This window comes from Chelonia mydas, chromosome 11 (genome assembly GCF_015237465.2).
Source record: "Chelonia mydas isolate rCheMyd1 chromosome 11, rCheMyd1.pri.v2, whole genome shotgun sequence".
Classification (NCBI taxonomy): domain Eukaryota; kingdom Metazoa; phylum Chordata; order Testudines; family Cheloniidae; genus Chelonia; species Chelonia mydas.
The window spans coordinates 6,450,211-6,472,101 of record NC_051251.2 but is presented as its reverse complement, the minus strand read 5'-3'; the positions used below and the strand labels follow the sequence as shown (position 1 = coordinate 6,472,101).

The following is a 21,891-nucleotide window of genomic DNA, read 5'->3' as shown; positions in this document are numbered from 1 at the left end:
CTGTCTCAAGATGCCTATATGGCAACCCCACAACGCCTTTTACTCTGGTCTTGCCCCTTACAATAGGAAGGTCCAGAGTGGGGTGGACTAGAAGCAACTACAATGGCTCTTCCTTCCCCCCCACCCTCACCAGGGTAGTCATAAGTAGGAGAAATCCTTCCCTGGTTTTAATTGCTGACTTTGGGCCAGATTTGTACCAGGAGCACAGGGGTGCTCCATGCTGCCTTTATGCAGGCTTGGATCTAGCCCAAGATGTTCATTATGTTTCTCCCAGGTCAAACACAATATCAGCAACACTGCTCGGTTTTGTGGCAGGACACGGCAGCCTATTTACGTGCATAACCATAGAGTGCCTGGCGCCTAGCTGCACATATTCATAATGGATGCAGGACTGAGACCACTTCTCCATCATTAACTCAAAGCCAGCCCATTTGTTCATGGCCAAGAGTAACCTTGCTAAGGTTGTTCAGCTGCCACAGTGAAACGCGGTGATGTTGTTGGTTTAACTCTCACAAAACCACCTTTCTATTAGTCAGGCTGAGAAAAGAGGCCAAGCATTGCATCAGCATGGAGATGAAATGATCCTTTCAGCCCCCAGCCATGGTCCATCCACTACAGGGTTAAGGCCCACTGAGGGAGAACTTAAACTGGTGGTATACCTGCTTCCATTGAACTCAGTGACAAAACTCCCACTAGTAAAGTGCCTGGTAGGACACCCATGGACTTCAATTGGAGAAAAAGCAAGCCCAAAGAGAGTGGACTTTAATCTTCAGTGCTGTCAAGTTGACTCTTGTCACAAGCGTGAAATTGACTTTTAAAAATAGCTTAGGGGGAATAAAAAGGACAATGAAAAGTGTTCATGCTTTCTCTTTGTCTCACCTTCAGAAGCCCCGTTGATCCAATGCCTCCAACACACTAATAGCATTAATTACGTGATTGGAAAAAATACGTACTTTAAAAGGCAGATTTTTCAAGTCCTTCTTGATTGTCTTGGCTCTTTGAACATAGTTATTTCCTGCCTGTTTAAAAAAGAAATCAGCCCCTTTGCTTCTGAAGAGCATTTTGTAATTGCAGACTTACTTCCAGCAGAGCTTTGAGGACCCACTCCTGCACTTTGGAGTACCTCTGTTGGGAAACAAACACAGCAAGGTGTGATGTTCTCCCTGGCTGGTGTGCGCCAGTGCAAAATCTCATTGCCAATTACTGTGCTTCTCCCTTGTAGCTAATTTGTGACAGTGCCAGGCAATGATGTGTAGTTCTAAGTGGAAGAGGACATTGTGAATGAAGACTGATTTGTTGTTACTATTAATTTGTATTATCGTAGATTCCAGAGCCGCACTTAGGATTAGAGGACTCGTTCTATTATGTGCTGCAAAGCCCAAACATAACAACAGACTGTCCCTGTGCCAAAGTCCTTTCAATTTGGCTTTTTAAATTATTTAGCCTTTGTTACGATCCAGAAAAAGGAGCCACCATAAAGTTCTCGGCTTTATCATAGTAAATCACAAAATACCTTCAAAACCATTGACCTAGATGGAAATGTCTGGGCAATTTGTCATACTTCATAGGCACGTCCATTACGATACATTCGTCTGTATGACACTATTATGTATAACAAAATACTGTAATGAAATCATCAGAAACACACTGGAAAAGACTCGATCATGTTCTAAACTCAGAGCAATAATGCTCCCCCCTGCAACAAAAAAATCTCGAAAAACCCCGTAAGAGTAAAATGAAAGCGGGCAGAAGCAGAGTGGGGCCTATCCAGTTTATTGCACTGAATGCAGCATGTACTTTTTACCGGCCTTTGGAGCAGGTGGCATATGTGTTTACAGGGTGCAAGCAACTCCTGGACCTCAGAGATACAATATGGGTTCCTGAGGCCAGAGTCGCTGAACTGGAGGAGCTAAGGGAGACAGAAAGGTACTTAGATGAGACTTTTGAGGACACAGTAGAACACTCCCACCCCAAGTCTGACAGCCAGTTAAGCACTTCAGAGGAGTCATAGAGTTTAATGTCAGAAGGGACCATTATGATCATCTAGACTGACCTACTGCATAATGCAGGCCATAAAATATTTCACCCAATGATTGCTGTATTGAACCCAATAACTTAGAGAGAATCGTAGAAATGTAGGCCTGGAAGTGACCTCATGAGATGATGCAGTCTAGTCTCCCATGTTGAGGCAGACCAAGATATTCCACCACTTTGTGATGGAATATCTTTCAGAATCCAACCTAGTCATGATTTAAAGACTTGAAATGCTGGAGAATCCACTACAACACTGAGTAAGCTGTTTTCATGGTTCATTACCCTCAAAGTTAAAATTGTGTGCCCTATGTCTGATATAACTATGAATTTGCGCTATCCATATGAGAATTCAAACAGCGGGGTCAAACCTGCAAGCCCAAATTACACAGAACTCCCATTGGCTTCATTGAAAAATCTGCATTCTGAGGGCTTTCAAGACTGAACTCAAAACGTAATTGTAAAGAAAACTATGATTCTGCACGCATGATTTTTGTCTGAGTGTTCTCTGTTTTTCAAATGTAATAGCCCTTTAGTGGCTAATCCAGTTGGGGCCTTAATTCTGATTTCAAATAACTAATGAAACTGTCATATAACATCTCTTAGGCTTTTCAAGCTACCATGAAACATAATTCAGTATTTATTGGGTTTCCCCTTTGGCAGGCGGAGAGGGAACGAAGCAACTCAGATAGTGTTAGCTCTGTGGGATATGAAATATCCACCCTTTGTGTTAGAGATAGTAAAGAAGCAAGAAAAGACGAGTTTGGTAATGTTTACTAAGATTTTTGGAACTTCCATAGAGACAGAAGATGCTCTAAATCACTGTTTTCCCATGTTTTTGTAAGATCCACTTCAGAAATATACAGCCAAGGCTTTCCTTCCCCTGGCAACCCCACCATCTGTTGTTACAGGCCTGCCCATCTTAATTTATACAGCTTCCACTTCCCCCTCTGCACGCACACTTTGAGAAAGGCCAAAGCATAACTCCTGAAAGTTACAAATTGTATCCTGCATCAGGGATGTATTTCCGTTGAGACTATCTTTGTTGTTGTCGTTCAAAACAGCTCTCCTGTAGGGAAAACACAGAATGTTCTGGCCATTTACACCTACGTTTTGCTTGTGTCTGTTCTTGCACCTAGAAGATGGCTCTATGACAGTTTCCCTAGTGACGCCGTCTGCAGACTTAGGTGCTATTGCAGGCTTCCTTCCAGCCCAGAACCTTAGAGTGATATCTCACACCTACGCTTGGGGTGGCTGAGGAACAGCAACACTTAGTAAAATTGTGCCTGAATTTCTGCATGGGAACACATCAGACCTAACTGTTTCTTCTTTAAAGCCATCTCGGAGAGCGTCAGACAATGATCAGCGATCATAAGTACCAAAGGATAACGTGGAATTCAGCGTAGACCTGTAGTTTGAGCTGTTTAACTACTTTGCAACCCAAGTAGCTTCCCTCACCATACCCCCAAAAAACCCACTACATTAGTAATTTAGCAAAGTCAATCACTCAAAAGTTTAAAAAACTGCCAGATTTATTGTTACCTACGCAACTTTCATTCTGCTCTCTTGTGTGTCCATCCTGTGTGTTGAATGAGGTGGGGTCACATAGGAACAATAGTATCTGATCGTAGAACTAGACTTTACCACACTGAAAGCACACAAGGATGTATCACCTTGGTGTACAAGGTCCATCTGTAAATCCATGGGTAATACCAGATTGCATCAACTGCAAGCAGTTGGGTAACTCAACTTGGCTAAGTACTCTGCACAATGATAATACCCAGGAGCCAAAGAAATAACTAGTATGTGAAACTGGCTTCTTGGACTTGCCTCCATCCACATTCAACACCACAACCAGGGCGTAAAATAGCAGGCTATGTGAGAAAGATCAACAATTTTCAACTCCCCAGTCCAGGACCAGCCCTTGAAAGAGCTTACTGGTCCAAACCCTGGCAGGCACTGAGATATGATATTTTAATATCAAGTCAGACAGCTTACCACATTGTTGTCATTGGTGTTCAGGGTTTTTTTTTCCTTTCAAAGCTTGTAACCAAAGCTTTGTGGGCCTCATCTAGCTCCCATCAACCTCACTGGGTATTGGATCAGGCCCTTTATGATCCAAATGATCTTGAAATGTGAACTGTCAACTGTTGGGGGAGGGGGAAATTAATCTATAAGTCTGATAGTTTTATGAGATCAGCTAATAAAATTATTTAATGTAGACTGGGAAAAATATGTATGATGGTTTTCAAAATGTTCTGTTTTTAAAGGGCATTGTCTTACAGTGTGAAAGGGTAGAAACAGACGAGGAAGCTGGGAATCCCAGTTTTGCAATGCTAAAAACTACACATTTCTAACACTACCAGTAGACAAGATTTCACACCTTGAATGACCACTGATCTTGCATTCAATGAGGCTTTTTTATTTTGTTTTTTTCCCCTTATATTGGCACAAGATGTACATAGCAAGTGACAGAGGTCTTAGCAGTATGAATGTCAATTCCTAGAAAGTAAATAAATGGGGCTCATTGAGAAAGAGAAAATGGCTTACCCGTCCTTCACTGTCTTTCTCAAGCATCAGGCATTGCTGCATTCAGAACCATATGCAAAACTTATGCCCTTGAATTAGCTTTCCCCTAATAGGGCCTAACTGTACATGTACCCCCCACCTCCCACCCGTAACCACACACACAGAGTAAGCTATTACTCCTATAGACTGGGAAAAAAGATAGTGATTGATATTTCTGTTTGTAAATACTTGGGCATCTCATACCATGGTAACAGGGGCATATAAGTAGGTAGATATATAGGTCTAGTATACTGTGGAATACTCTCCCCAGGGTAGTTTGGGAAGCCCAAGCACATGAGACAGTCAACATTAGACTATATGAAGTACTAGATAATGAGCATCGCTGAACAGTCCTGTATTGTCAGCAGTGGACAGAGCAGATGATCTGCTAGGGCTTGTCCATCTCTGACAACTCAGATTCTGTGAAACAAATGTTGACAAATGAATCTCACCTCAGGCCTGAAGATAATCAGTGTTACTATTTAACTGATTGATTGTCAGAGGTGGGGTCAGGGAGGAATTTTCACCCAGGTCAGATTGGCAGTGATGATGGGATTTTTATTTATTTATTTATTTATTTTTGCCTTCCTCTGCAGCATGTGGGTGCTGGTCACTTGCCAGGCTCATCTGGGTATATCTCACTTCATCAATTCCCTGACATTGAAGGGACCTCGGGCACTGGTGCATCTTGGTCCCTCTTATTTTCTGCCTGTGGCACATAATAGTTTAGTCTCCTGTGGACTGTAATACCATGGTCTAATTTCAGTTGGGTTTAGCATCTTAGTGGCCTGCAGGAGGTCAGACTAGATGGCCCGGTAGTCCCTTATGGCCTTACATTCTATGATTTATGGTAGCACCAAATATGTGTTAGGTGCTTTCCAGACAAACAAGAAACTGGGTAGGGGAAGGAGAACAACAGAGGCTATTTATTTACAAGCCAGCTCCATTCACTATAAGTAGTATGGTAGATGTGCATCTTTAAGAGGGATTTAAATGTGGATATCGTCTCAGACCTAAGGGTCCAGTGGAAGAAGGATGTAATTGGGTGAGAAGCTGATGAATGGGTGAATAAGGTCAGGTAAGCTAGTAAAGGGTTTTTTAATCAACCAGCAAAAGGATACATTTAAAACACCTTTCTGATTGTGTTGTGTGTTGCAGATAGTCTGGGGCTAGATTCTGAAGTCTTGAAGGCGAACTCACATGGCTTTATCGGATGCCTGTCCTCTGTCCAGTACAATCACATAGCTCCACTGAAGGCCGCCTTACGGCATCCCAGCATAGCCCCTGTGACTGTCAAAGGCTCCTTGACTGAATCGAGTTGTGGATACATAGCAGAGGCTGATGTGAACACTGTCACCACAGTATATTCCTCATCAGGTATGTTCTGTCAAGAAACTAAGGCTTCTATTAAACCAGCATTTTAGAACTCCACGTGGGATTTGCTCCCTCCCTTCCTGCTGCCACGGTAAGTGTGATACTAGAAATAAGACGGCTTGGAAGCCATCAACACACAAGTGATAGGGATGTACAGATAAAGCCTATTCAGGTCTGCACCCACTAAAAGGCTATATCCTGGTAATAATTGGAGCCTGATTAAGATCCTGTATTGCCTGAAAAATGCCCACAGGAATGTGACATTATAGGAGAGTAAAGCCTGATTTGCAAAGGTTAGTCCAAACTCTATCTCAGGAACATGGGACTTCAATTGCCATTGCAGGCAGTCCGTGAAGTATCATGGCTCCAGTGCTGGAGATTTCAAAGGAAAACAAAAACCTGGTATGGTGTTGCATATAACACAATTGTTCCTGACACCAGATTCTGACCAGCATATGACCTGAAATCTGAAGAATCATGCCATATACTAACTGTCATTTTACTCTAGCTAGTGGAAATCATAGAATCATAGAAGATTAGAGTTGGAAGAGACCTCAGGAGGTCATCTAGTCCAACCCCCTGCTCAAAGCAGGACCAACCCCAACTAAATCATCCCAGCCAGGGCTTTGTCAAGCCGGGCCTTAAAAACCTCTAAGGATGGAGATTCCACCACCTCCCTAGGTAACCCATTCCAGTGCTTCACCACCCTCCTAGTGAAATAGTGTTTCCTAATATCCCACCTAGACCTCCCCCACTGCAACTTGAGATCATTGCTCCTCGTTCTGTCAATGCATGAGTGTTACTCTGTGTGTCTTTCACTGAATATGTGTATCATTCGCTTTGTTTTAAGTGAAGGTACATAACTTGAATGTTGCTAGCTGGTGATCCTAAGCAGTTCATTTTCCTCGGCAATCATGAAATTGCCCCCTGGGAATCTTAAGTGGTTTGTACATTGTATTAGTATGCCGGGGGGGGAAAGAACCCACAGGGCAGCTGGTAGTACTGTCACCACAGGCAGGGACACACAAGTCGCTGTTTTAGTCACTAGTTGGATGTAGCAGGGACCTTAATAACCAGAAAGGAGTAAAAAATGGAAGCGTTTTTTTTTTAATCCTTTGAACTATGAATTCACTTTATCTTCCCTGCTGGATAACTCATAAAGCTTCCTATGGTTTATATCCTAATGCCATTTATTTCCTTGACATTTGGACTTGCAGCAGATCCCGCTTTCCTTCAGCTTCTACCCATGGTATTCAGCAGAAAACAAATGATGCTATTAATGTTTTGCATAGGGAGAAATAATTACGCTTGCTCTCCGTGTGGGGAATGGATTTCAGTGTATGTGTGCTTGGTTTTTTAACTGAAGAAACATGGCTTGGTAATGGTGAATGGTTTAGGATTGCTCTGTGTGTGCGGGCATGCGGGCATTCTCACGTGTGTTTACACACAAACTCTCTTCATCACTCTGTGGGTCAAATTTTGCTCTCACTTATCTCAGGCTAACCTATAAAGTCAGGAAGGGGACATTTTAGAATAAAGCCTAAGTCTCAAAGAGGGAGTCAAAACTCTAATTTCAGATATAACGGGGCAGGATTTAGACTTTCATATTTAAATCTTGCAATTAACTAGATGTAAGGCAGTTTTAAGGTAGATAAGCACTCAGATATCAGCTAATACAGAGTCATGGTAAAAGCTCAATGATACTTCTGCCTATTTCTGCTTTAAAATATGGTCACCCTTTTATCATGATAACTGATACCTAATATAACCTCAACATTCAAAGTGGACTTGTTTTATAGATCTCATTGAGACTTAAATCAAGCCAGTTCTGAAAACTGTATGTTCTATACTGTGAGTAGTGGTTATATAAGAAATTCCATTTTGTATTCCATTATACTTTATATTATTTTACATATAATTTATTCTGATAGATATAGAGAGACCATATTTTAAGGAATAATCACAGGAGGGCAGAGTTAAGGATTAATCTTCAGCTTTACTGTGCATTTCTCAGTTTCAGTTCTTAATTTCTCATCTCTGCATGTCTGAGAACATAAAACAAACTTTAAAGACTGCTGTACGTATGTGTGCTGATTTTCTAAGCCATTGATAGAGCAAAGATAGCTTCCTGGAAATCCTGCTGTGAATGTGTGAAAAAGCTTTCAGTGCTCATAACTTGAGAACAATTAAAACACTTTCCTTCAAACTTGGAATGTTTGTTAGATCTTCAGGAAAGTTTCTTAGCAAACTACTTTTGAACAAAATCCACTCATCCATGGTTGATTTATCCATGCCCAAAATTTCTGATTGGAACATCTGAGAGGAAAAGTGACTTCCCGTGATGATGATATTTTGTAATGCTCCATAAATCAGTCTCTCTTACGTGGTAGCACATATACCAGTTGCCACCCCAACTCCACATTGATGGCACCCAGATGTTTTAGTCTAGGATGTTTACAGTACATTAAAATACTGCAAATATCACAGTATATTAAAAATGTTTTTTTCAGAAAATATGTATTAGTGGTCACTACTATATTTTGAGGGTTAGATCCTCAGCTGCCAGTTTATACCAGTGGAGGATCTGGACCTTGTGTATTTAAATTATATCCCCCAAATACTTTCATAAATCAGATACTGTACCAAAATTTTTTGCTTGTGGAAGTCTTGTGAGACATTGCATGTCCCCATTTCACTGAGGTGCCCTTTGGTGCCAGTATTCTTCATGCGTTATCTCAAGGGTCATATCTAAAAGGAAAAGAATGTCCTATTGAAATATCATATGAGACACAGTGCTTTTTTTCCTCCTCGGCTGCAGAATTTACCATGATCCCACAGGGGAAGGTTCTGCTGTCACTTGCCATCTGCTTCTCTGCAACAAACACCTCGTTGTCTTGTATCCTGACTTTATTTCTTGGGTGAAACATAATTCGCAGAACCTTTAAGGTCTGTCGACCTGCATTCTGATTAAACCACAGAAAGAAACTCAAAGTTACCTTTAAATCCCCAACGCTTGTTTTGGATTTTTTAAAAGTCCTTTAGCTTCAAGTAATTTTTGGTCAAAGACAAAGGACTCTTTAATAGCATGTATGGCCAATATTTTACACAATGGACGTGTGGATCAAAAGTCTCGCCTACCCCTCATTCATTTTATGCAATCTCAGCAGGTGACTTGTGACACCAGTCAGAATTCTCTGTCCAAGCCGTAGGGGCAGCTCCTCAGAGGTAGTAACTTGTCATAGCTCTATTGACTCCATTGTCTTCAACAGAGTTATGACAATTTACACCTGCTAAAGATCTGCCTCCTGGTGTGCAAAATTAGCTAATAGTCAACTCATGTATAAACCAAGCTTTTCTGGTCTAAAACGAGTTGGCGTTTCACAAGGTCTGCTTGTACTTGAGCAATTCCTTCTTAAGGTACCCAATCTCCATGCATTGGGAAAAGAGAACTTGCAAAAGAGCTGAAATTGGTCCCACTTGGGGAGCCATATCCCAAATGGGTGACTCATTATGTAATCCTCGCTAGTGAGCATTTATTTATGTCATCAGTCCCGTTGACTTCAAAATCACTTCTGTGACTGCATCTGCTCTGAACATCAGTGATCTGCAGACATGCGAACCCTCCTCCCCCAACACTGTTAGTTTGTAGGCATCTGTTTACAGGAAGGGAAATGCTTTGATCTTTAAAACTGGCAAGAGAACTACTTCTCAAACCTCAGAATGTCTTCGGCCAGATTCTCTGTGGCCTACAGTTTGTGAAGCTATTTACATCGGTGAAATTGGGTGTAAATGGTATCCATTAGCACTCGCTTTGCACTAGTGTAAATGACTGCCCAAGGTGCCGGGCAAAGGAGAATCAGGCTCTTTGTAAATACAAAGAGTGCAAAGCAAAGCTGGGTAAAGATGAAAATTTAGCCCTGTCCAACACACAAATATGCTCGTTTGTCTGAAGGGAAAAATTCCACTTAATAGAGTGCTAAGAGTCTGCCGAGTCAGCTACTAAAGCAAGAATGTTCAGTAAGAATGAGGCACTGCAGCATTTTGCATCTCTTTCTAAGGCCTCCACATCTCACCTTTGAAAGGAGCAGCCTGGAAATGCCATACAATCTGTTCCTGAGACTGTCAGATCTCGCTCCCAAGTACAGGCCTCTGTGTGATAACCTGGAGGCTTGTAAAAGGGGAGAACAGCAGCTCTGCATTCCTGCAGACAGAAACCAAAGAGAGGAAAGGGTGAGCTGAGATGAAAGCCCTTGTATGAGGATACAGACAGGCTGGATGGTTCGGACATAGAGCTAGAGATAGATGTGGGACATGCGGGGACAGCTGGTGCAATTTATCATCGTACCACTGGCTTTCAGTGAGGGTTTGAGCCATAATCTGGATCTGGATTTGAAGCTCCCAAAGTGTAAGGTGTTTGATTCTCATTTTGGTTTGGATGAGATATGGAAAAGCTGGCTCTGGGAACCCCCACACTTTGAGGGTGTTTGGATACAGGAGTTTGGAACCCTGATCTCTTTAGAACCCTCTAGATGCTCCAGTCTCTTCAATGAAGAGTGATGCTCGCTGTGCTGTGCAGCAGAAATCGTTTGGCAGACCCTACGTGCCAAAATCAGGAAGTATTCCTTCTCAAGGTTCAAAGGAGTCACAGAGGGGACATGGGTGCAGATTAAGTATGGGAATGGATGTGGTAACACAAACCAGAAGGACCTGTAGCAGCTGAAGGGGAAAGATCAGAACATGTCCAATTTAAATGCATCCCACTGACAGCTTCTGCCCTTGGAACATGTGGTATCACCATTGTTCTGCATTGAAGAGGGAGATCCCTTCCAACAGAAGACCCCTCCCCCCCGCCTCCCAGACACTGTTTCTCTCCCTCAGATTGAACCTGACCCATATATCCTATATTAGCCTCCTCCCTTTCCAGATGCTTCTTGGGGCTTGTCTACACTACCCGCCGGATCGGCGGGCAGCGATCGATCCAGCAGGGGTTGATTTATCGTGTCTAGTATAGACGCGATAAATCGACCACTGAGCACTCTCCCGTCGACTCCGGTACTCCACCAGAATGAGAAGCATAAGCGGAGTCAACAGGAGAGCATCAGCTGTCGACACCGTGGTAAGTAGATCTAAGTACGTCAACTTCAGCTACACTATTCACGTAGCTCAAGTTGTGTATCTTAGATCGACCCTGTGCGGTAGCGTAGACAAGAGCCCAGTCTTGTCTCTTTGGCATTGTAACATTGTTCAGCCTGACAGCGGCTCCCAGCAGGCTACCTGGGTCAAATGTCTCCCTACCATTGTAAGCAGGTGCATTGTGGTAGGATTATAGGGTGTTGGTTTTACCCATTTAGTTTCTTCTTGCATTTACGGTTTGCACGGCTTTGTCTCTGAAAGTGCCTGAGGGTATTGTCCTGTGTTTACCTGTTTTTAAGAGGGCTCTTCTTTGATCAAATTCTCTAATCCCCAAACCACTGTTTTGTGGGCAGACCAGGGTAGGTAACTTCATTCCAAGTGCTGAAGCAAACTCAGCACGTTGCCTATAGACAATGAGTTGTTTTGTATTTAATCAACTGCAGATCCCTTTGGGAAGTCGGATGAGCGGGAGCCCCTCACCAATGCAATCAGAAGCGATTCAGCTGTCATCGGAGGTAACCTCTTCTTTTCTTTTTCTTTTGAATGATGCAATCAGAATTTTTTTTTTTCCAGAAAACAAGTACAGCAGCACCCTACCCTCATTTTCTGCTCTACTCTAACACATGGCTTTACAAGGCTGCTGCTGCTGCATTTATTATTAATATTAATTATATTTTGGCAACATCCCAATGTTCCAGTCAGGACCAGGGACTATCATCCCACATGCTCCCTAAACAAAGAGAGAGATGCAGTCCATGTTCTGAAGAACTTAAGCCTTTTCAAAATACAAAATAGCATCTGTTTCTCTGAGACATGGCTCAGCTGTGAGTGCTACATGCAAATACACACCTCTGACTGGTCATGTAATGTAGCATTCATATCTCATCTATCTTCTGAACTCTCTAAAAGCTAAGTGTGGTGTGTAATGGAATTCCTGAGACCACATGGAAACTCTCTTACAAGCCAAAGCATCTGTTGATTCACAAGCGGTCCTCACGCCGTCATGTATTGTTTTCCACATTCCTTTAAAAATCAGCATTTATCCCAAGGGTCTGTTGCTTTGTGGTGAGTTGCTTTTCATGATACCTACACTCTACGAGCCAAATTCACAAAAATGTAATTTAAGAGAGAGCCCTCAGTGAATAAAGTTTGCCAGAAAGGGAAGTTGTGGAGGCACGAGGGAACAGAATTTTCAAAAGCACTCAGCACTGGCCTAACTTTGCTCTCATTGAAGTCAATGATTGACTTCAGGCAAGCAGAATTAGACCAATGTTGAGCATTTTTGAGAATCCCACCCAAGGTGTCTGTATCCTCCCTCGTGCAGGATAGAAAGCCCCAGTGCTGCCATCTGGGGGTAAGTCTACACAGCAGCTAGGCACCTGTGGCTGGCCTGCGCCAGTCGACTCAGGCTCAAAGGGCTGTTTTGTTGCTGTGTAGACTTCCAGGGTTGGGCTGGAGCCCAGGCTCTCAGACCCTGTGGGGTGAGAGGTCCCAGTGTTCAGGCTCCAGCCCAGTACTACACAGCAATGAAACAGCCCCAAGCCCCGCATGGACCAGCCGTGGATTTTTCTTTGCTGTGTAGACATACCCTGGGAGGTTAGGCTAGAGGCCTGGGTCCAGACTGGGATGCATTTGTAACCCATATACCTCCTGGGTGTGGTGGTCTGTCTCACCTAGTGGCACCAAGACCACTTAAAGAGAGATAAAATGAGTCTGCTCTACAGCCTTAGCGAACAGGGTGTTGGCTTTTAGCTCATGCTGTAGAGGCTCATGCTTTAAGCTCGAGAGGTCCCCGGTTCAATCCTGCCGCTGCCGACTGGGGATCTGTCGGTGTTACACACTGGCTTACAACATCTGCTAAGCAGCCTCCCCTGATAAAATCTTTATTTCTGTTTTCCCTTCCTGTTCTTACTTTCCCCCCTCTTTCCCCAGGTGTAATAGCAGTTGTAATATTCATCATCTTTTGCATCGTGGCCATCATGAGCAGATTCCTCTACCAGCACAAACAGACACATCGAAGTAGCCAGGCAAAAGAGAGAGAATACTCAGAAAACCTCGACAGTTCCTTTAAAACTGACATTGACTTGCAGAACACAGTGAGTGAGTGCAAACGGGAATATTTCATCTGATGGACTGTGTGTTTCCTTCTTACTCTCCTCCCCACACCTGGCCTTTTTTTCTTTTCTTACCCGTTAATTTATTTGCCAGCTTTTAACCTTTTCGAAGGACACTGCCCTGCACAGGAGAGATTGGCAAACACTTTAATGCCTCATTCCCTTCACAAAAACCTGCCACAATGACATCGGCATCTCAAGAGACCTGCTATTCTACTCTGGACAGAATAAGTTCACGTACTTGCACAGTTGCCTGTTAAGTTTCTGGATTTCTCAAGTCTTATGTTGTTTTCTGGAACCATTTAACTCACCACTTTGTATCTGATCTGAGCTATATAAACTAGAGATAAAGTACTGTAGCTAAATAAGTAGCATCACAGCTTTTGGGACAGGGTAGCAGGAAAGAATGAGACCAAAATTCCTGATTTATTATAAGATGCATTTACACCAATCATAAAGTCATAGCTAGATCCTCAGTTGATGTAATTTGCCATGAAACCGTTGACTTCCATGGAATTACTCCAGTTTTCACCAGCTGGGAATCTGGCACGAAGTTACAGTTATTATTTTCTCTCTCTCCTTATGCTCCTTCCCCCATCCTGCTGTCCTTTTACTGTAACTTTTAGGCTTACAAATGTTTTTAAAAAATACAGGAATACTGATAACAGCATTGGACAACATTCATTCCAGTGCACCTTGTATACCTCCGTCTTATAAGTCTGACTATTTAGAACCAACATACTCTAGCATAATTCTAGCTGAAGCATGGAAAATAGTACCTTGAAACTTAAAGGGTTTTAGGAGGCTTCTAGGACTTAGGTGCTCTATACATTTCTCTGATGATTTGTCTGAAACATTAGAAGTGCAGCATACACACGCTAACATCATGTAGAGAATGATCATATGCTGAGGTCAAACACTTAAGCGATTGTGGCAAATTAAAAACAAACACAAGAAGACAAACCCACCCCACCCAAAACATGAGATCTAAATTCTGCTGATTCATATAAACAAGCCAAAATTGTTATTAAATTGCTTTAAAAAACTGCATGAATGAAGCGATGGTGCTTCCTGTTTGTAGAAACCAGGATGTTACCTCTCAAAGATAAGGAAAAGGTGGCTTTTAAAAAGTTTAGTAAGACAAAGTAGACGAGCTTAATATCTTTGAGTGGACGAACTTCTGTTGGTGAAAGAGACAAGCTTTTGAGCTTACACAGAGCTCTTCTTCAGTCTAAGCTTGAGAGCTTGTCTCTCTCACCAACAGAAATTGGTCCAATAAAGATATTACCTCACCCACCTTGTCTCTCTAATATCCTGGGACTCACATGGCTATGATAACACTTAGTGAAATTCATTCCAAGGAGAACATTTTAAAGGAGCATGTACAAAGTTCTGGATTTTTAATTTTCTTCTGTCCCTTTCTCCAGTGGTTTTCTGTTCTCTTCTGTTTGGGGACACTGGCTAGCGGAAGTAAAAGGGACTCTAATCTGCCTCCTCTATTCTTTCTGACAGATCACTGAACATGGATTCAAATCTTTTTCACACAAAAAATATTGCAAAGGAAAATATGCCATAACCCACAAGGGGCGGGGGGGGGGGGAGTTTGGGGTTTGAACCCAGCGTGACCTTGCATGATGATCCCATCCCAAATGCTAGATGAGCCCTGACAGTGTGTTTAATGCCATACAGGGCCCATCCTCGGAGCTTAACAGTCTAAGGATCTGATCCAGTGCCCATGAGAAAATGGGAGTCTTCCCACTGATTTCAGGGGGCTTTGATTCAGGCACCAGGGAATCCACCGTACATCAGGATCCCTTGGCCCCTTTGGAGTCCCAAAGGCATTTTCACATGGTCACAAGGGTTTGCACTACCAAATCTTGCTGCAGGAAAGGGATAACAATAACAAACAATAGACAGCAGTGCAGCTTCACAAAGCCTCAGGTGGCCAGGGCATGGATGACCATATGGCTGTATAGCTGGAGAAGAGAAGCCTGGGGAGGGGTTTAAATAAATGTAGGGAGCTTGGATTAATGGTTACAGATGATGGCTGATAGGCCTCAGGGAAGTAGATTTTGAGAAGGAATATGAGACAGTCTTGGTTTGATATTCAGTACGCTCACTATGTTACACTACAATCCTCTTTGGTCTTTTGACCATCTTTGGGGGTGAGTGTGATAAGTAAAAGCTAGGCCAATACAGTGATCATCAGGCCAACCGACCTGGCAAGCTTACAAGGCAAGTTTAAACTTAAAGGACGGATGGCACTGCTTCTCCCAGCTCCTGCCAGCCAGCAGCCACTGCGTCTTGTGCCAGCTGCTTGTATGACATTTGGTTATGACTGCCTTTGCATGCCATGACTCATAATGATGGACTCATTAGCAGGAAGATGCAGAAAGGCATGCACCTAATGAGATCCTCCGCAAAGAGTTTCTTCCATATATAAAGCTGCTCTGCATGTTACAGGGGGGACACGCATACTTAGGAACAAATGTTCATCTCCCTCTTTCTGTGGATTCCAGGTTTTTCTTCATTATTATCAGCATGGTTTTGTCCAAGTTATCTCATTTTGAATGTTCTCACTGAGAAGGAGCTATTAATTCCCCCACACAGGTATTGCCTTTAGGAAGAAGAGATGGGGGATCAAAATCCACATTTTATTCAGATCTCCCACCACCCATTACTGTGCCATGTATTTTTCCCTCCTCAACATGGCAGATTATAAATCATCCTTGGGCTTTGCTACATATTCTTCTTTTCTTGATATAAAAGTCACAGTAAGATATAGCGAGTCTAGCCCCAAGCAAATACAGTAATTAAATGGATAGAAAAGGGAAGGGTTGAGCAATCAGTTAGAATCCCCTCATTATTCAAGTCACTGAGAGGACAAGATTGCTTCGTGCCGTCCTAGAGTCTGAGCTTGCAAGGTACTAAGCATTCTCGAGTAGGAGCATGGCCCTAGTGATGATTGGAGGAATGAGCGGATCAAAACAGACATTTTGTCTCACGCACGCACACACACACACACACAGCCCCCACCCCTTGGTTCCTGCGCATGGGAACAAGTCTGGCCCACCTCCAAAAGCATGCAATGTTGGCCAAAGAGGAGGCGCAACCAGGATGTCCAAGAGATGCCGCGATTCTGCCCACTACACCCTCTACCACCTTAGGCCACAGAGCTACCAGTGGATAGCAAAACTGCCCAGCAGAACATAAGAACAGCTATACGGGGTCAGACTAAAGGTTCATCTAGCCCAGTATCCTGTCTTCGGACAGTGGCCAAAGCCAGGTGCTCCAAAGGGAATGAACAGAACAGGTAATCATCAAGTGATCCATCCCCTGTCACCCATTCCCAGCTTCTGACAAACAGGCTAGGGACACCTGCAAAGCAGAGTAGCAGAGTATCACCACCGCAGCAGCTAGTTAGGTGTTATTTGTATCTGGAAGAGTGTTGGTGGCTCCATATATAGCTCTGGGTGGGTACATGCATGAGAGGTGTGGGTGTGAACGCACACACAATCCCCAATCCAGCAAACCACATCAGCATATATTGAATTTAAAGCATGTGAATAGTGGCATTAACGTCAATGAGATTACTCAAATGCTTAAAGAATCACAATCAGTGTTGCAAAATTGTATTCACCCCTGGGTAATTCTTTTGATGAGCAAATTAAAGGCTTTTTTTTTTCATCACCATCATTAAACATCACAGTACAGGGCAGGCAAATAAGATTAGTAAAGTTTCAGGAAAATTTAGTTAGGCTGGTGTGTGTGTGTGTCGGGGCGGGGCGTACACATGAGGACAGATACATCTATCTATACATACAGATATATTGGACATAATCACACAGCTATTCAAACCAATAAAAACCTGCTCAGACAAGTTAACAAATTGTGTATGCACATTACACTCAAAATTATAAACTAGGGTATTATATTCTTGCAATGAAAAAAATATGGAAAGCAACAAAGTAGCATCGTAGTAAATGAGACCATGCTGCATTAACTGTAGGAAGCAAACAGTCTGACTAACTTTTCCTTTTTTTAGTGGTTTGGATCTGCTTTCTTTTATGCAATCATCATCTGTTTATTAATATACTAACTAGAACTGGTAAAAAAAAAAAAACCAGGGAAACATTTTTTGCAGAAAGAAAACTTCAACATTTCAGTGTTGTTGCCATTTTGTAGAATTCTGAATAGATCCTTTTTCCATTTATCACAATTTTTTTAAAATTTTTCTTTGTCTTTTCATTTTAATTTGTCTCTTACTGAAAACCCAGTTTTCAGTGGGGAAACAAATTTCTCAGTAAACGAAATTTTTTGAAAACTATTTCCATAACAGTAGCTCAGAAGAATTTATGGACAATTCTGATCCTGTGGAAATGCTTTAAGGAAAGTTTCGTTTTTGAAAAAAGGCCAATTTTCAACCAAGAAAACCAAGTTTAGAAAATTTCAACCAGCTATTATGCCGGTCTTGCTTTTATTGAATCAGTGATGAAAATTTGCATTTACTTCAGTAGGAACAGTATTGGCGTACCGGATCTGCCCTTCAGTGCATCAGCTTTAACATACTTGCCAACTTTATTCTGCATCTGAATTTCTTTACTGGCTCAGGAGGTGGTCAGCCTGGCTCAGCCATTCTGCCACTGCCTGTGCTAATGAGGCTACATTGCTGTTTATAGTCATGCCAGCTCAATGAGCGCTAGCGGGAGCACTTGTAGGTGAGCAGGGGAACCACGCCCCTTGCTTGTAGTGTCATGTAGGCTATGGTACTAAATGAGCTCAGCTCCCATTTTGAAGTCTTTTGGTCAGGTCCTGAAATCCTTACTCAGTTCCCATCAATTTCAGTGGCATGTACATGCCACAGCGATACAGTACTCAGTTAAAAATTCTCAAAAGTGCCTAAGTCACTTGGCAAACTAAGTCCCATTTTCAGAAGTGTCTTAGGGACTTTGGGCCAAATTTTTAAAGATCTTCAGATGCTTAAAGATCCAAATAGGTACCTTGAGGGATTTTCAAAAGTGCCTAGGCACCTAACTTGCATTGAAATCAACTGAAATGTGGCTCTTTGAAAATCAATGGTATGGTTTCTTCTAAGACATTTATGCACCTAAGAAGTAGGTATTAACCTAGTGGGATTTTCAAAAGTGCCTAAGCAGGTTTAGGTGCCTAACTCCCATTTGAAATGAATGTGGGTTAGGTGCCTAACCTGCATAGGTGCCAAAAAAAAACCCCAAAAAACCCCAAACCATTAGGCACCTAAATACCTTTGAAAACCTGGTCCTCACTTCCTTTTTAAAATAGGACTAAAGGCTCCTAAGTCACACAGGCACTTTTGAATTTTTTTCCTCTCATCTTTAAAAAACAAATAAACAAACAAAGCCTAAGCAAATGGAAGGCACCCAGGACCTCATAGGAGATGCATAGTAATTCATCATATTGGGCCCTGTGTGCTTAGTGAAACTGTCAGTCTTCACTGAATATCGCGGCTGAGGTTATGCTAATGCCAAGTGTACAATGAAGGGGATGTCTCCAGCAGTAAAGTTTTGACTATTGCTTTCTAGTCATACTTAATAGAAAATGCATCGACTTTGAGGTCAGAAGGGACCATCGTGGTCCTCTGGTCTGACCTCCTGCACATTGCAGGCAACAGAACCTCACCCACCCACTCCTGTAATCGACCACAAACCTTCTTTACTGATTTACCATAGACAAGAGGCTTTTTTCTCCAAAAGTTTAAACACTTATGTTAATTAGATGGTTTTGTTAATTAATGTGTAGGCTATTTCACACAAATGCACCCATATTGGGCCAATACAGCATGGGATGCGGTATGATTTGGCTATCTAACCTGAGGCTTGATCCTTTTCCTATCGAAGTCAATGGGAATTTGGACATTAATTTCATTGGGAGCTGGATTGGATCCTGAGTTTATGGGAGCACTTGAAAACTGCCTTCATTTTACACCTTTTCAGTTCTTTCTTCTTCCCTTTTGGCATCAAAAGACCCATCTTTGGCCCAAAGTCTGCTCTCCCACCAAAGTAAATCTGCAGTAACTCCACTGAAGTCAACTGAGTTACTCTGGATTTACACTAGTGTAACCAGGAGCAGAATCTGACCCTCTTTTAATGCAACCATCTTATTCCCATTGCTGTCAAAAGGACATCCACCTTTACCTACGAAAAAAATGTCTTCGGGAGACAGGATTAAGCCTATTGCATCTGAGAGCTGTTATGTAGTTCAAGGCATTCATGGGTACAAAGGGTTATTCTTTTTGCAGAAACTAAATGATGCCCAATAAAGCACCCAGGTGAAAGCTGATCCCTCGCTAGGCTCTAAAACACAAGTGCTATTTCGAAGCTTTCATGCAGTTTTTGCGATGCCTTCCTATCAAACAAGGCAAGCAGTGTAGCCTAATTCCCTTCAAATCTGATCCAATGTCCACTGGAATCAATCAGGGGGACTTTGTATTGACTTCACTGGGAGTTGCATCATGCCCTTTGTTCTTACTCCCTTCTCTAAAGCTGGTTATTTCACAGCTACAAGGCTTAAAACAATTATTTCTTTAATTGAGTTTTGGGCTTTGGTGCATTTTCTTTAGCGAATGAGAAGTACTTGATATCTCATGTAAATTCACATGTATGCTTCCTTCGTGAAATTCGAAACATAATTTTCTTTTGTGGGTAGGGGATGTTGGGCCTGAAATATATTTTGTTTTCTTCTGTTGTTCCTTTTGAGCCATGGCGCTAGGATTTTGAACAATTTCAGTGTATTGCTACTTATTTTTGTGATCTTTTGCACTCAGTTATTCTAAGGGGGGGTGGGGGGAAGCACACACACTGGTGAACTGTTTGTAAGTTGTAAGCTAGTTGTTTGTCTTTTGTCATGTTTTGAGTCGACAAAGGGGCCACAAGCAGAGCAAAGGAAGGATTGAGGCAACCGTGTGCTTCGACGCTCCAGTCAGGGTATATATTGTTTTTATTTGGCACGTGGGGAAAATGGTGCGGCGGATGGGGCAAGGAGTAAAAATTAGGCAGAGACCATTATTATAACGCTGATTGGCAAAGGGCCAGCCGTGGGCTCCTCCCTGCACAAGACACGCATCAAAAAATGGGTCCTCGGCCTCAGCAACTGGCAAGCAGGGTCCCTCCACCAACGTCAGTGGATCTCCGCTGATTACGCCAGGTGAGGATCTGCTTCCGTGCCCCTCCCCCGCCGGCCAAATGAGCTTGCAGTCGGAACAGACACGGAAATACAATAGGAGATGCAAGGAACAGTCTTTACGTACAGTCTGGCCTTTTTCTCCCCCCGCTCCCGTTGGCGTGGTGATGGCATTTTGCCATATGACTGTAGCTGCTAACTTACTAATGGCAGCTGTTTCCCACAATGCTAGTCATTACTATCCTGGTCGTGTTTAACCCCAAAGGCCATTCCATCTGAACGCTACAATTAACACGACGCTGCATGGGAAATTATGTACTCACCTTTGCATGCCAGTTCCAAGCCCCCCCGTTTCCTCTTGAATCATTTAAACAAAATATTTTCCCACCTGCCTTGTCATTGCTGCTAATATTGAACCCACCTGTCATGTACTGAAGTGGCCCTGTGTCTTTGGAGCTAAAATTTAGATGCAGCCAATCCACAGCTCCTTGTAGAGTTTGAGACACAGCAGGTTAACCAGAAATCCAACATCATTCCATGAACATTTGGGGAGAAGAACAAGCAGGCTTGTTTATTCAGGCACCCAACCACAAGCAATTGCCTGTGAGAGTCCTGAAGTGAAATATTCATGTAATCTCTTCTGTCTAAATAATAAAGAGCGACCATGCTTCAGACCCACTTCCTGTCTTGAAAGCTTTGGCGTGAAACACACTGGGACAGATTCATTCCTCTGAGGACAATGGAGTTCCATCAGGGATGAGTTTGGCCCATAACTGAGAGAGCCTCCGATCACCCACAGCAAGATGTACCTGATGCCTGTAAATTAAATCTGGGACTTTCCAATCCTCAGTCCTCAATACCGATAGTTGCATTCAGTGCACACGTCTCCTTAGGGAATGGTGGGTGATATTTACAAAACTCAAGCGCCCTTTAAGCCCTTGATGTGAGTTGAAGTCACCTTTAGGAACTTGGGGAGGCTCATGGCCTGATCCAAACCCCCTTGATAATGCCAGGAGTCTTTCTGTCGACGTAATGGGTTTTAGATCTGGCCCTCACTGCGCTGAGATGAATTGCACCCTACATGAAAAACAAAGCCACAGGATCAGCAAAACTCCTTCCTCAGGCAAGACAAGCAGCAGTCACCCAAGTTAAAATCTGTTCTGTATACTGTAGAAGTAGCACAAATGGCCTCTTCCAGATAAGGACATTTTCTCATTTATTTTACATTGTGCTGCTCAAAAATCCTTTGAAACGATGGTAGGTTAAACAACAATTCCAAAAGGTAGCACAAGAGTCTCTCAGTTACAGTAAAAAACAAAACAAAATGGAGGTCTAGCTTTTCCTTCCACTGTCTGGTTTTCTGAAGGGAATCCCAAAGGACGTTGCCTCGGTCCAAGTCAGTTTTGTAGACCACGTAACATGTCTTATCACACTGGATGGGATTAAAAAGCAACAACAACAAATTTAGCCTTAGCTTCTTTTGTTTTCTATGGTTACTGTTGTACAGAAGAAC

The 21,891-nt window shown here is 42.7% G+C and overlaps 1 protein-coding gene and 1 long non-coding RNA gene across 6 annotated transcripts in view; one reads left to right on the top strand and one right to left on the bottom strand.

The window, feature by feature from the left end:
- Positions 1-21,546, top strand: part of CNTNAP5 (contactin associated protein family member 5) — a 424,927-nt gene extending 403,381 nt beyond the window's left edge. For all 3 annotated transcript variants that reach the window (XM_043525185.1, XM_037912460.2, XM_043525186.1), the window contains 3 exons: positions 5,758-5,976; positions 11,550-11,621; positions 13,039-21,546. In XM_043525185.1, the coding sequence (XP_043381120.1) occupies positions 5,758-5,976; positions 11,550-11,621; positions 13,039-13,235 (488 nt within the window). In that variant the 3' untranslated portion in view covers positions 13,236-21,546. The remainder of the gene's footprint in view (positions 1-5,757; positions 5,977-11,549; positions 11,622-13,038) is intronic.
- LOC122462344 overlaps positions 6,783-21,891 on the bottom strand; it is a 165,912-nt gene continuing 150,803 nt past the window's right edge. For 2 of the 3 annotated variants that reach the window (XR_006284834.1, XR_006284833.1), the window contains one exon: positions 6,783-8,721. This is a non-coding gene — a long non-coding RNA (uncharacterized LOC122462344). The remainder of the gene's footprint in view (positions 8,722-21,891) is intronic. The other variant, XR_006284835.1, reaches the window with a different exon arrangement.